This window comes from Carassius gibelio, chromosome A22 (genome assembly GCF_023724105.1).
Source record: "Carassius gibelio isolate Cgi1373 ecotype wild population from Czech Republic chromosome A22, carGib1.2-hapl.c, whole genome shotgun sequence".
In the NCBI taxonomy this organism is placed as follows: domain Eukaryota; kingdom Metazoa; phylum Chordata; class Actinopteri; order Cypriniformes; family Cyprinidae; genus Carassius; species Carassius gibelio.
The window spans coordinates 15,312,121-15,327,252 of record NC_068392.1 but is presented as its reverse complement, the minus strand read 5'-3'; the positions used below and the strand labels follow the sequence as shown (position 1 = coordinate 15,327,252).

The window sequence follows — 15,132 nt, the reverse complement described above, 5'->3', positions numbered from 1 at the left end:
GACGTCGTACACAATGCAGTTCCCAGCACGAGATACCGACCTCTGAATTTATAGGCTTCTAAAATGACTGCTTAACACCAACTGAACACTGGTGCAGAGATAAGTGCACTTTCTCATCCAATGTCAATGTCAAATTGACAGTGTTGGCCTATTAAATCTATGAAGGCAGGCATTACCTCATTACAGGGGTGTTAAGAGTACTCAAATTACACTTTAAAATACAGATACATAAAGTACAGAATTTTACCAAAAACATAGTATTTAAGTTATATATAAAACCTTAAATTGGACTTATTAAAAATGTATTACATGTCACTACAAAAGGAATAACTGAGTGCAGTGCATACGGCACATACATCTGTCACTCCTGATCAGTCGAAGAACCTCCATGAGAAGACAGAAAAATGCAAAGAGTTTGTAAAAGGTGTGACCGCTGCAGAGAGAAAAAGAGTAATTTATTTACCAGGAGTCCAAGACATTTACAATACTTTGTTTACATGTAAAAAGCCAGGGGTGCCTGGGTCTCAGAAAGCAGTTGTGAAAAAACACCAAATGATACCAAAAAAACTTTAAATATTTTTTTTTATTTGATGGGGAAACTAAGCAAACAGGAAAACAAATGAAAACAATATCAAGTAAGGGTTATGCAAAGTGCCCATTTCAATGACCACATCCCTGCCAATTTCCCTAATCACTTCCCTGAGCTTGTCTGCTTCCATGACCACTTCCCTTATTGCTTCCCTGACGTTGACCGCTTCCATGACCACTTCCATAACTACTTCCCTGATGTTGACTGCTTCCATGACCACTTCCCTGATCATGTCGATTTCCATAAGTTTCATAACTATTTCCACTTCTGTAGCTACTTCCCTGATCACTTCCATAACGTCTTCCACTTTCATCACTACTTCCCTGATATTGACCGCTTCCATGACCACTTGCATAACTACTTCCCTGATCACTTCCACTTCCATAACTACTTCCCTGAGCTTGACCACTTCCCTGATCACTTCCAGAACTATGTCTATAACCATTTCCAGAACTGCTCTCACTTCCATAACCACTTCCCGGATCGCTTCCACTTCCATAATTACTTCCCTGAGCTTGACCACTTCCCTGATCACTTCCAGAACTATGTCTATAACCACTTCCAGAACTGCTTCCCCTTCCATAACCACTTCCCTGCGCAAGACCACTTCCACTTCCATAATTACTTCCCTGAGCCTGACCCCTTCCATAACCACTTCCCCGAGCTCGACCCCTTCCACTTCCATAGTTACGTCCACTTCCAGAACCACTTCCCTGAGCCTGACCACCTCCACTTTCATAATTACTTCCACTTTCATAATCAGTTCCACTTCCAGAACCACCTCCCTGAGCCTGACCGCTTCCAGAACTAATTCCACTTCCAGAACCACTTCCCTGAGACTGACTGCTTCCAGAATCAGTTCCACTTCCAGAACTGGTCTCAGAACTACTTCCTTGAGCCTGACCACTTCCATAGTTACTTCCACTTTCATAATCCGTTCCACTTCCAGAATCAGTTTCAGAACTACTCCCCTGAGCCTGACCGCTTCCATAATTACTTCCACTTCCAGAACCACTTTCAGAGCTACCTCCTTGAACCTGACTGCTTCCATGTCCATTATTACTTCCACTTTCATAACCAGTTCCACTTCCAGAACCACTTGCCTGAGCCTGACCGCTTCCATAATTACTTCCACTTCCATAATTATTTCCACTTCCAGAACCACTTTCAGAACTACTTCCCTGAGCCTGACCACTAACACTTCCAGAACCAGTTCCCTGAGCCTGACTGCTTCCACTTCCATGACTACTTCCACTTCCATAACTAGTTCCAGAACTACTTCCACTTCCATAACCACTTCCACCTCTAGAACCACTTCCCTGAGCCTGACTGCTTCCACTTCCATGACTAATTCCACTTCCATAACCACTTTCAGAACTACTTCCTTGAACCTGATTGCTTCCATGTCCATTATTTCTTCCACTTTCATAACCAGTTCCACTTCCAGAACCACTTGCCTGAGCCTGACTGCTTCCGTAATTATTTCCACTCCCATAACTAGTTCTACCTCCAGAACCACTTCCCTGAGCCTGACTGCCTTCACTTCCATGACTACTTCGACTTCCATAACCACTTTCAGAACTACTTCCCTGAGCCTGACCACTAACACTTCCAGAACCACTTCCCTGAGCCTGACTGCTTCCACTTCCAGAACCACTTCCCTGAGCCTGACTGCTTTCACTTCCATGACTAGTTCCACTTCCAGAACCACTTGCCTGAGCCTGACTACCATAATTACTGCTCCCATAACTAGTTCCACCTCCAGAACCACTTCCCTGAACCTGACTACCTTCACTTCCATGACCAGAACCACTTCCCTGAGCCTGACTGCTTCCACTTCCAGAACCACTTCTCTGGGCCTGACTGCTTCCACTTCCATGACTAGTTCCACTTCCAGAACTACTTCCCTGAGCTTGACTGCTGCCACTTCCATAACTACTTCCACTTCCAGAACCACTTCCCTGAGCCTGACTGCTTCCACCTCCAGAACCACTTCCCTGAGCCTGACTGCTTCCACTTCCATGACTAGTTCCACTTCCAGAACCACTTCCCTGAGCCTGACTGCTGCCACTTCCATAGCTACTTCCACTTCCAGAACTACTTCCTTGAACCTGATTGCTTCCACTTCCTGAACCACTTCCAATTCCAGAACTACTTCCCTGAGCCTGGCCACTTCCATAACTAGTTCCACTTCCAGAACCAGTTCCAGAACTACTTGCATTTCCAGTTCCAGAACTACTTCCAGAACTACGTTCTTGAGCCTGACCACTTCCGGAACTAGTTCCACTTCCAGAACTACTCACACTTCCAGAACCATTTCCAGAACTACTCTCCTGAACCTGACCACTTCCAGAACTACTTCCAGTTCCATAACCACTTCCGGAACTACTTCCCTGAGCCTGACCACTTCCAGAACTACTTCCACTTCCAGAACCTGTTCCAGAACTACTTGCACTTCCAGTTCCATAACCACTTCCAGAACTACTCACACTTCCATAACTACTCCCACTTCCAGAACTACTTCCCTGAGCCTGACCACTTCCAGAACTACTTCCAGTTCCAGAACCACTTCCAGAACTACTTCCCTGAGCCTGACCAATTCCAGAACTACTTCCACTTCCAGAACCTGTTCCAGAACTACTTGCACTTCCAGTTCCATAACCACTTCCAGAACTACTCACACTTCCATAATTACTCCCACTTCCAGAAGTACTTCCCTGAGCCTGACCACTTCCAGAACTACTTCCACTTCCAGAACCACTTCCAGAACTACTTCCAGTTCCAGAACCACTTCCAGAACTACTTCCCTGAGCCTGACCAATTCCAGAACTACTTCCACTTCCAGAACCTGTTCCAGAACTACTTGCACTTCCAGTTCCATGACCACTTCCAGAACTACTCACACTTCCATAACTACTCACACTTCCAGAACTACTTCCCTGAGCCTGACCACTTGAAGAACTACTTCCACTTCCAGTTCCTGAACCACTTCCAGAACTACTTCCACTTCCAGTTCCTGAACCACTTCCAGGACTACTTCCCTGAGCCTGACCACTTCCTGAACTACTTCCACTTCCAAAACCAGTTCCAGAACTACTTCCACTTCCAGTTCCATAACCACTTCCAGAACTGCTCACACTTCCATAATTACTCCCACTTCCAGAACTACTTCCCTGACCCTGACCACTTCCAGAACTACTTCCACTTCCAGAACCACTTCCAGAACCAGTTCCAGAACTACTTCCCATTCCAGAACCAGTTCCAGAACTACTTGCACTTCCAGTTCCATAACCACTTCCAGAACTACTCACACTTCCATAACTACTCCCACTTCCAGAACTACTCCCCTGAGCCTGACCACTTCCAGAACTACTTCCACTTCCAGAACCACTTCCACTTCCAGAACCCGTTCCAGAACTACTTCCCATTCCAGAACCAGTTCCAGAACTACTTGCACTTCCAGTTCCATAACCACTTCCAGAACTACTCCCACTTCCAGAACTACTTCCCTGAGCCTGACCACTTCCAGAACTACTTCCACTTCCAGAACCTGTTCCAGAACTACTTGCACTTCCAGTTCCATAACCACTTCCAGAACTACTCACACTTCCATAACTACTCCCACTTCCAGAACTACTCCCCTGAGCCTGACCACTTCCAGAACTACTTCCACTTCCAGTTCCATAACCACTTCCGGAACTAGTTCCACTTCCAGAACCACTTCCAATACTACTTGCACTTCCACTTCCATAACCACTTCCAGAACTACTTGCACTTCCAGTTCCAGAACCACTTCCAGAACTACTTGCACTTCCAGTTCCAGAACCACTTCCAGAACTACTCACACTTCCATAACTACTCCCACTTCCAGAACTACTCCCCTGAGCCTGACCACTTCCAGAACTACTTCCACTTCCAGTTCCATAACCACTTCCGGAACTAGTTCCACTTCCAGAACCACTTCCAATACTACTTGCACTTCCACTTCCATAACCACTTCCAGAACTACTTGCACTTCCAGTTCCAGAACCACTTCCAGAACTACTTGCACTTCCAGTTCCAGAACCACTTCCAGAACTACTCACACTTCCATAACTACTCCCAGTTCCAGAACTACTTCCCTGAGCCTGACCACTTCCGGAACTACTTCCACTTCCAGAACCTGTTCCAGAACTACTTGCACTTCCAGTTCCATAACCACTTCCGGAACTAGTTCCACTTCCAGAACCACTTCCAGAACTACTTGCACTTCCAGTTCCATAACCACTTCCAGTTCCATAACCACTTCCAGAACTACTTCCAGTTCCTGTTCCATGACCACTTCCAGAACTACTTCCACTTCCAGAACCAGTTCCAGAACTACTTGCAATTCCAGTTACATAACCACTTCCAAAACTACTCCCACTTCCAGAACTACTTCCCTGAGCCTGACCACTTCCAGAACCAGTTCCAGAACTACTTGCACTTCCAGTTCCAGAACCACTTCCGGAACTAGTTCCACTTCCAGAACCACTTCCAGAACTACTTGCACTTCCAGCTCCATAACCACTTCCAGAACTACTCACACTTCCAAAACTACTCCCACTTCCAGAACTACTTCCCTGAGCCTGACCGCTTCCAGAACTACTTCCAGTTCCATAACCACTTCCAGAACTACTTCCCTGAGCCTGACCACTTCCAGAACTACTTCCACTTCCAGAACCACCTGCACTTCCAGTTCCATAACTGCTTCCAGAACTACTCCCTTGAATCTGACCACTTCCAGAACTACTTCCACTCCCAGAACCAGTTCCAGAACTACTTCCACTCCCAGAACCAGTTCCAGAACTACTCCCACTCCCAGAACCACTTACACTTCCAGAACCACTTCCCTGAGCCTGACCACTTCCAGAACCACTTACACTACCAGAACTACTTCCCTGAGCCTGACCACTTCCAGAACCAGTTCCAGAACTACTTCCAGAACCAAATCCAGAACTACTTCCAGAACTACTTCCACGATTACTTGTCTGAATACTTACATAACCCCTTCCATTTCCACCTGCCTTAACACTTACATGAACACTTCCCTGACCACTTTCTTGATCATTTGCTTCACTACATGCATAGCCACAGGTAGTTGGGCAACATTTCTGCGAGTCAGGACACTGGCCATCATGGAAACAGCTTTCAGCACATTCTGGAGTGTCCTTCGGTTTGGGACATTGACCTGGTTTCACTGCATGAACACAGATAGTCAGCTTTAGTCCATGCATATACACCAGGAGTAAACAACCCTGCAAAGTTCAGCTCCAATCCTAATCAAACACAACTGAAGCAATTAAATAAGGTCTCCTTGATCACTTAATTAAAAGGCAGGTGTGTTTGACTAGGGTTGGAGCTAATCTTTGCAGGACAGTCAATAACCAGGAGCAGGGTTGGTTACCCCTGATATACACTGTACACCACTTCAGTATACAGGTGCTGGTCATAATAATGTCATCAAAAAGTTGATTTCAACAATTCCATTAAAAAAGTGAAACTTGTACACAGTGATGTAGTCGAGTCACCAACTGTCGAGTCCGAGTCGAGTCTCGAGTCTCAGTGTTTGAGTCCAAGTCACCAAAGAAGAGTCGGAGTCAAGTCCAAGTCGAGTCACCATTACCAGATTAAAAAAAAAACGCCATGGATATCCTGAATGGCATTGGGAGGAGTAAATGATTTGGAAATTTTCATTTTTGTTTGAACTAATCCTTAACACTGCATTACAGAAATACACTCGAAGTAAAAAAGAAACATGCATTTTACAGGACACTGTATTTTAAAAGATACTTAACACATAAAAATCAATATGCCGAGAGAGAGAGAAAGAGGGAGAGAGAGTGAGTGAGTGAGTGTGTGAGAGCGTTTGTGTGTGAGTGAACGAGTGATTTAACGTGAGTGCGTTAGTATGTGTTCAAGTGAATGTGTCTGTGTGACGGCACGCGACTGGTCAGAAAGCAACGTGTAATGATAAGGGCCGTTCAAATATCACGTCTTTTGCGCACTCAAGTTCGTTATTTCAAATGTAGGCGCGCAATATGCGTGCTCATAATGTAAGCGTATGTGCGCTCATAATGAAAGCATACAGGTACGTTCGCACTGCATCGAGTTAAAAACCATCTCAACTTCTCAGAATGCAGCAAGCGCACCGCGGATCATGTGACAAGAACTAACCAATCAGCTTCATCCTTTCCCCCAAGTGCCCGAGCGCTTTGGAAAAAAAGTAAAGTGAAAGTAAAGTGAGTGACTTCAGCGAGTGTGTTGTCAGGCAAAGAAACAAGCGGTAGCAGTGTCTGTGAGAAAAAAAAAAAAACCAAAAAAACAAAAACAAAAGGAGAGTAGATCCCGGCCGGTCTTGGGCACGAGACACTTTTTTTTATTTTTAGGCCAAAAACAACGTGTTGAAGGCTCAAGTCCGATTTTATATATCCTCGACTCCGAGTCCAAGTACGAGTCATCAGTCTGCGAATCCAAGTAGAGTCACGAGTCCAGAGAATGGAGTCTCGAGTCAGACTCGAGTCCAAAGAATAGTGACTCGAGTCCGAGTCCAGGATTCGAGTACTCCATCTCTGCTTGTATGTTATCATCATTACACAGAGACTGATATATTTCAAATGTTTCTCTTTTAATTTTGATGATTATAACTGACAACTGAAGAAAATTCCAAATTCAGTATCTCTGAAAATAATATTGTGAAAAGGTTCAATATTGCTGAAACCTGGTGCCACTCTAATCAAATAACTCAAAACACCTGCAAAGGCTTTTAAATGGTCTCAGTCTAGTTCTGTAGGCTACAGAATCATGGGGAAGACTCCTGACTTGACAGTTGTCCAATAGACAACCATTGACACCTTGCACAAGGAGGGCAAGACAAAAGGTAATTGCAAAAGAGGCTGGCTGTTCACAGAGTTCTGTGTCCAAACATTAATAAAGGGGCGAAGGGAATGAAAAGATGTGGTAGAAAAAGTGTGCAAGCAATAGGGATGACCGCACCCTGGAGAGGATTGTGAAACAAAACCCATTCAAAAATGTGGGGAGATTCACAAAGAGTGGACTGCAGCTGGAGTCAGTGCTTCAAGAACCACTATGCACAGACGTATGCAAAACATTGGTTTTAGCTGTCGCATTCATTGTCAAGCCACTCTTGAAAAAAACAGACAGCATCAGAATCATCTCACATGGGCCACAGTTACAGCTAGTCCAAACTACAGCTAGTCCAAAATGCAGCAGCAAGAGTTCTTACTAGAACCACGAAGTATGACCATATTAACCCGGTCCGGTCAACACTGCACTGGCTCCCTATCAAACATTGTATAGACTTTAAAATATTGCTTATTACTTACAAAGCCCTGAATGGTTTAGCACCTCTGTATTTGAATTAGCTCCTTTTACATTATAATCCTCTACGTCCGCTATGCTCTCAAATCTCAGGCAATTTGATAATACCTAGAATATCAAAACCTACTGCGGGCGGCAGATCCTTTTCCTATTTGGCGCCAAAACTCTGCAATAACCTACCTAACATTGTTCAGGAGGCACACACACTCTTGCAGTTTAAATCTAGATTAAAGACCCATCTCTTTAACCTGGCTTACACATAACATACTAATATGCTTTTAATATCCAAATCCGTTAAAGGATTTTTAGTCTGCATTAATTAGGTAAACCGGAATGGCATATACGCTAATATTTGTCTGTTTCTCTTATTCCAAGGTCACCATAGCGACCAGATCCAGTCTGTATCCAGATCAGAGTGTCACTGCAGTCACCCTGATCCAGTACGTATCCAGACCAGATGGTGGATCAGCACCTAGAAAGGACTTCTACTGCCCTGAAAGACAGCGGAGACCAGGACAACTAGAGCCCCAGATACAGATCCCCTGTAAAGACCTTGTCTCAGAGGACCACCAGGACAAGACCACATGAAAGAGATGATTCTTCTGCACAATCTGACCTTGCTGCAGCCTGGAATTGAACTACTGGTTTCGTCTGGTCAGAGGAGAACTGGCCCCCTAACTGAGCCTGGTTTCTCACAAGGTTTTTTTCTCCATTCTGTCACCGATGGAGTTTTTGTTCCTTGCCTCTGTCGCCTCTGGCTTGCTTAGTTGGGGTCACTTCATCTACAGCGATATCGTTGACTTGATTGCAAATAAATGCACAGACACCATTTAACTGAACAGAGATGACCTCACTAAATTTAATGATGAACTGCCTTTAACTATCAATTTGCATTATTGACGCACAGTTTTCCTAATGAATGTTGTTCAGTTGCTTTGACGCAATGTATTTTGTTTAAAGCGCTATATAAATAATGGTGACTTAACTTGGAGAAAGAGAGGAGAGGCACACAATCCACGTTGCTTGAGGTCCAGTGTAAAGTTTCCACAGTCAGTGATGGTTTGGTGTGCCATGCAGGTCCAAGGTCCTGCACACAGTGCCAAAGCTACCAGTACCTGGTTTAAAGACCATGGTATCCCTGTTCTTATTCTTAATTGACCTACAAACTCGCCTGACCTTAACCCCACAGAAAATCTACGGAGTATTGTGAAGCTGAAGATGTGATATGCCAGACTCAATGCAGAAGAGCTGAAGGCCACTATCAGAGTAACCAGGCCTCTCATAACACCAGAGCAGTGCCACAGACTGGTCAACTCCATGCCACGCCGCATTGCTGCAGTAATTCAGGCAAAAGAAGCCCCAACCAAGTATTGAGTGCTGTACGTGCTCATGCTTTCATGTTCATACTTTTCAGTTGGCCAAGATTTCTAAAAATCCTTTCTTTGTATTATTATCAAGTAATATTCTATAATTAATATTTTCTGAGATACTGAATTTGGGATTTTCCTTAGTTGTCAGTTATCATCAAAATTAAAAGAAACAAACATTTGAAATATATCAGTCTGTGTGTAATGAATGAATACAATATTCAAAAAGTGGAACTTGTATGGAATTAGTAAAATTAAATCAACTTTTTGATGATATTCTAATTATATGACCAGCACTTGTAAGAAACACACAGCACAAATAGCAAGTTTTAACAACTGAGTGAATACTATTCTAACTAGGAGTCCTCTTTATGTTCTATAGCCATCCTGGTTAAAACGTCATGTGGGATGAATTCAAACGTACTTTTGATAATAACAAAAGGCTAAATGAATTTAACGTCATCATTACTATTAATGTTAACAAGTACCAAAACAATATAACACGCATACCTGCATATGGAGCCGTACAGTAACGACCACATCCATTGCTGCAGCACTTCTCATTGTTGGGACAGTCAGAGTCACCATTACAGAATGAGGTACACGATCTTCTTTCAAAGGTTGGGGGTGGACACAGTCCTGGCTTCATCAATGACTCCTGAATAATTCTATCCACTTAAATTTAAAAGAGTCTTGCATTACACTTCAGTCTCTGCTTAAAAGCGAACATTGAATTCAGTGTGTTACTTTTTTTTTAGCATCCATTAACTCACTGGAAACAGGTGGCACACATGCAGGCCCTGACTCAAATATACAGCATTTGTCTCCTCCAAAGCAGTCTCCATCAGAAAAACACCCTCGACGGGATGGCACAACAGTCAGCTTTGTCGGACAGAACCCGGCCACAATTTTTGGGAAGGTCACTTCAAAAATGTAAGAGGTTACAGATTACAAGTTACCCTATTTAAAGTGTAATTAGAGAAAGAACCACTCAATGTCGAACATTTCCAATCACCTAAATTTTTACTTTACACTTTGGTCTCGGGTTAAAAAGCTTATATTAAATTCAATGCATTACTTTTTTTTGGGGGGGGGGGGGGGGTGCATTATTAACTCACTGGAAACAGGTGGCACACACGCAGACCCCGACTCAAATATACAGCATTTTTCTCCTCCAGGGCAATCTCCATCAAAGAAACATCCTCGACGAGACGGCGCGACCGTCAGCTTCATCGGACAGAAACCGAACACCATTGTTGGGAAGCTGACTTTTGAAAACATAATAAAAGTTACAGTTTACAAGTTATCCCATTTAAAAATGTTATATCAGTAGTGCAACCACTTCAGTGGCTTTGTTAATTTAATGTAACTTATATGTGATTACTTTTCTAGACAAATATTTTCAACTTAAGTAGTTTTGAAACATTAAAAAATATATATATTTTAGAGTTACTTTCAAAGACTGAGAGACACTTATTTTTGCATTCCTTCAGGTTGTGTAATAAAGTTAACAGATTTTCTCACATGTGGCATCTGTTATGATCAAGTTTCCAGACAGACATGATAAAACAGCCATCAACGAGCAGTACACTCGCGCGGTCATCCTCCCGACCTGCGGTCTCGCAGTGATCTCTGCTGGGAAATGCGCTAAATTGGTGCGTCAGGAAAAGAGGACAGCGAGCAGAGAAAAAAATAAACCAATAAACGTGTCGCCGCAACAAAAAACTCTGTTTTAAAGATCCAAGGAGATCAAGTAAACTCCAAACCTGATCAAACGCACCTGCCTGTCGCTTTCTAGTTATCTGGAAGACCTTGATTAGCTTGTTCAGGTGTGTTTGATTGGGGTTGGATGAGACGAGACTTAGGTCTCTGTAGTGCAAAAGTGGGCGTGTTTATCACCTTCTAGGTGCTTTCAAACTGCTGGGTGTTTCTAAATCATGCAATCTAAATGATCCCCTCACCCCTAAACCTAACGTCACTATAACGTCAACCAATCAGGTTGCCTAAGAGAGGGTTGAATTGCTTTGTCTAAATTGACTTTCGGTCTTTGCACTTGACCACTTTAGCCTACTATAACCGATCAGGGGTGCGTTTCCCAAAACCATAGTTGCTAAGTTAGTTCTTTTATCAACAAGGTTCGTTCTTCGAAGCTCATCCCGGGGGGTATTCCAAAAAGCAGGTTATGTGACATACCTGGGTATGTATAAGGGTAAGTTCGTGGATAACCTCAACGTTCGGTTCCAAAAACAGAGGTCACTTTCTGGGTATGTATGTAACCATAGCAACTGACTCTCTGAAGATAACCTGCTCGAGAGCAGGTTATGTTTCAGTGTAACTTCGTTTCAGAAGGTTGGTGAGCATGGCGTGCCCTTTTGACGAGGATCCTGTGGACGTTGAAGCACAAATTATACGAGGTTTTTTTCATCGGGAGAGGGTTATAAGACCGCGTATTGATGTGTTTGCTTACCCTAATGAATATTTAAAAGAGCGTTATCGTTTTTCAAAAGATTCATTAGTTTATTTAACACGTCTTTTAAAACCGCATATCGCAAATGTGACAAACCGCGGCTCTGCGCTTAGCACAGAAAACATTCTGTGCATAGCACTTAGGTTTTTTGCGTCTGGCCATTTTTTGTACAGTGTGGGCGATTCAGAGCATGTGGGAAAGGCAACTGTGTGTAGAGCCGTTCGTACAGTGTGTCTGGCACTTAAACAGTTGTTACCCACGTTTGTACAGTTCCCTGGCCATAAACCTCTGCTTGTTATTAAAGACGAATTCCACAGAGTGGCAGGTTTGTCCTTTGTAGTAAAATATATGACGCATATTTAATATTTAGTCATATTATTAATATCTATACATGTATTCCTTATGCACACACTTCATACTTCCAAAACTTTCTGTTTCAGGGTTTCCAAATGTAATTGGGTGCATTGATGGCACTCACATTCCTATTAAAGCTCCATCAATAAATGAGGGAGACTATGTTAATAGGAAATCTATTCATAGTATCAATGTGCAGGTAACAACTTAATTTTTTCCCCTTCTTAAAATCATCAAAGTCATTACTTTTTCCACTAACTATAGGTAATATGTGAGGCAACCCAAATCATCACCAATGTCGAGGCAAAATGGCCAGGATCTGTGCATGATGCCAGAATTTTCCGCGAGTCATCATTATGCCAGACATTTCAGCAGGGTATGATTTGCTTTATACAATTTTTGTATTTTCGTTTTTACTATATTTGTGTTGTACACTTCAATCATTACAGGACAGTACAATGGTTACTTGCTGGGGGACAGAGGATACCCTTGTCTGCCCTATTTAATGACACCCTACCCTGAACCTGAGCCTGGACCACAGACACGGTTTAACCTGGCTCACAGCCGAACACAGGCCAAGGTGGAGATGACTATAGGGATCCTCAAATCTCGGTTTCAGTGTCTGCGTGGGCTCCGGGTTAGTCCAGAGAGGGCATGCGACATTATTGTGGCTTGTGTTGTGCTTCACAATATTGCCACTATAAGAGGAGAGAGCCACCCTCCTTGTATTGAGGAAGATGGCCCAGAGGAACACCGACAGATTTTAGAGGCCAACAGAGACGGAAGACTTTTGAGAGACAGGATTTGTCAAAATTACTTTTATTAGTTTTTTTTGCACTGGTCTGCCAGGCAGTTTATTTCTTCATTTCCTGAAAAACAATAAAAGTAAAATTCATTAAAATGTTTTTTTTTTTTTTATATTGCTTTACACATACATACATACATACATACATACAGATAGATAGATAGCTAGATAGATAGATAGATAGATAGATAGATAGATAGAGACAGACAGACCACTTTTAACATGCAACAGATTAATATTCAGACAAGTTCTCACCTTAAGGCGATTCTCAAGTAATTCTATTTCAAGTGCTGCTTTTTTAATGAGGAGCCTTTTCTCTTCCATTTGAAGCTGTATAAGGTCCATCTCCATGTCACTTTTTCTTATTTGTTTTTGAAGATGGACCTTATACAGCTCCTTTGCTGGCAACTAAGGTGGAAAAATGTAATAAATGAGATTGTTTGGTCAGACAATAAAATTAAAATATGGACACATGGACACAAATTCTTACCCTGCTTAGATTGTGTGCTGAGGCTGAAGGACCCTCATCTGTGGGCAAATCCCTAGGTATGTACTATGAAAGGACAATGACAGTTTGTTACTCTAATGCAAAAAGGGGCCATACATCATAATGGTATGCATCATACCTCAGTGGATCTACCAGCATTGTCCACTTCTGTCACAGCAGATGTGGTCTCTTCATCGTCATCATCATCTTCATCCTACAAGACAAATATTCAAGTATACATTATTTGGCAAAAAAAAAAAAAAAAAAACCCCTAAAAGTACCTGACAACAAATCACTTACAACTGTGACAGACTGTGTTCTTTCTGGAGAGTCCAATAATACAATCCGTCCATCAGTATCTATAAGAACACACAACCCGTTAAATTCTCAATATTATCAAAGAAAATAATACATCATATGCAGTTAAATAAAATAAGCCTACATAAATTAATCTTGTTCAAAAAGCCTTTAAGTGACAGAGATAGTAATTTATCAGGATAAAAAATGAAAACAAATCATAGAGGTAAACTTACATTTCACCCTTTTTTCACCATCACTTGTGGTGCATAGTATGTGTGATGAACTGTCCCCTGGAATGCCAGCAACCACTGGTCGCCCTTTATTAAGGGACAGAGCCAGCTCCTCAGATGGGGTGAGGGGAGGTGGTGGTGGCCCCCCGCCAGTTAGACGGGCTTCAGTCTTTTTTCTGTTAGCTGCATGACAGAATGAATATACTAAATCCTGTTATAATAATAGTTCAGTAATTGTGTAATCAAATATTACCTTTTTGCAGAATGTTTTTGTGTTTCATTTTGACTTGGCTTAAAGTTCTTGTGGCTCCAGAAGGATTACACCTTATTAAATAAGAAATATACATTATTATTTCAAGCTAAAGAAATAAAATGGCAGGAAAAGTAAATGCTTTCATAGTGATTTAACATATTCAAAAGTATGTATAAGTCATACTTCATTATTTTGCATTTCAATAAAACGGGAGCCAATACCAAATTTGTAATTTAATACACTCACGCATTTACTCTGTCCGTTATTTTTTGCCAAGCCAACTCTCTTGCTTTAGCCGATGCAGCTGTATTGCTTCTTTTTAATATTATTGGCTTAAACTCCTCATAAGCATGCATTAAAACTTCCAACTCCGCCTCTGTGAAATACGCGGCTCTCTTTTTTTCCGCTTTGAGTTTCCATGGTGACTCGTGAAATCGGCGATCCATTGAAAATGTCTTTATACATGCACCGTGCACGCGCATTAACTCTGGGTAACCAGTCAGAGGTTGATTAAGCTAACTCTTCTCAGGTGTTTTGGAACCGACATACTCATGGTATGCCTGTTTGGGGTAAATCAACCCAGAGGTTATAGTTTATCAAATGGTAAGTTAACCAAGCTTTCTGGAATACCCCCCCGGAGTTGCGGTCATAACAGGTCCCCGGTAATTAATGTAAACGGGATTAGATCGCATATTTTTAAGCAGAATTGATACTTAAAATCTGTCCCAGCCACCGTTACAAAAGTATCCTACTGATCCAGGAAAAATAATAATAATAATAAAAAAAAATTATCAGATCAAATTAAATTAATTGTTACATTGAAATAAAAATGTAAAGCCTGTACAAATTAGAAATCATGAATATAAATAATTAGGAATCATGAAAAAAAATTAACATTTAATTGATCTATCATTTATGTAG

At 42.2% G+C, this 15,132-nt stretch overlaps 3 protein-coding genes across 52 annotated transcripts; 1 reads left to right on the top strand and 2 right to left on the bottom strand.

Moving 5' to 3' along the window:
- Positions 1-564: 564 nt before the first annotated feature.
- On the bottom strand, positions 565-11,090 carry LOC127943375 (fibroin heavy chain-like). 50 transcript variants are annotated; one of them, XM_052539799.1, is made up of 8 exons: positions 10,840-11,090; positions 10,434-10,583; positions 10,089-10,238; positions 9,826-9,990; positions 4,063-5,807; positions 3,846-3,936; positions 3,378-3,437; positions 565-3,215 (listed from the first exon to the last, which is right to left on the bottom strand). In XM_052539799.1, the coding sequence occupies exons 1-8, from the start codon at positions 10,916-10,918 to the stop codon at positions 688-690; spliced, it is 4,968 nt and encodes a 1,655-aa protein (XP_052395759.1). In that variant the 5' UTR covers positions 10,919-11,090; the 3' UTR covers positions 565-687. The 50 variants fall into 50 exon arrangements, with proteins under 50 accessions (XP_052395759.1, XP_052395764.1, XP_052395772.1 ...); XM_052539804.1 differs by having other exon boundaries at positions 4,195-5,807; positions 10,840-11,089; XM_052539812.1 differs by lacking the exon at positions 3,846-3,936 and having other exon boundaries at positions 4,140-4,230; positions 4,435-5,807; positions 10,840-11,089.
- A 364-nt stretch (positions 11,091-11,454) lies between these two features.
- Positions 11,455-13,037, top strand: LOC127942559 (putative nuclease HARBI1). Its single transcript, XM_052538350.1, has 3 exons — positions 11,455-12,335; positions 12,401-12,512; positions 12,586-13,037. The coding sequence occupies exons 1-3, from the start codon at positions 12,174-12,176 to the stop codon at positions 12,960-12,962; spliced, it is 651 nt and encodes a 216-aa protein (XP_052394310.1). The 5' UTR covers positions 11,455-12,173; the 3' UTR covers positions 12,963-13,037.
- Positions 12,940-14,839, bottom strand: LOC127942558 (uncharacterized). Its single transcript, XM_052538349.1, has 8 exons — positions 14,458-14,839; positions 14,212-14,282; positions 13,962-14,141; positions 13,729-13,787; positions 13,568-13,642; positions 13,432-13,494; positions 13,197-13,349; positions 12,940-13,005 (listed from the first exon to the last, which is right to left on the bottom strand). Exons 1-8 carry the CDS (start codon positions 14,691-14,693, stop codon positions 12,991-12,993), a joined length of 852 nt encoding a protein of 283 aa, XP_052394309.1. The 5' UTR covers positions 14,694-14,839; the 3' UTR covers positions 12,940-12,990.
- Between the last annotated feature and the right edge of the window lie 293 nt (positions 14,840-15,132).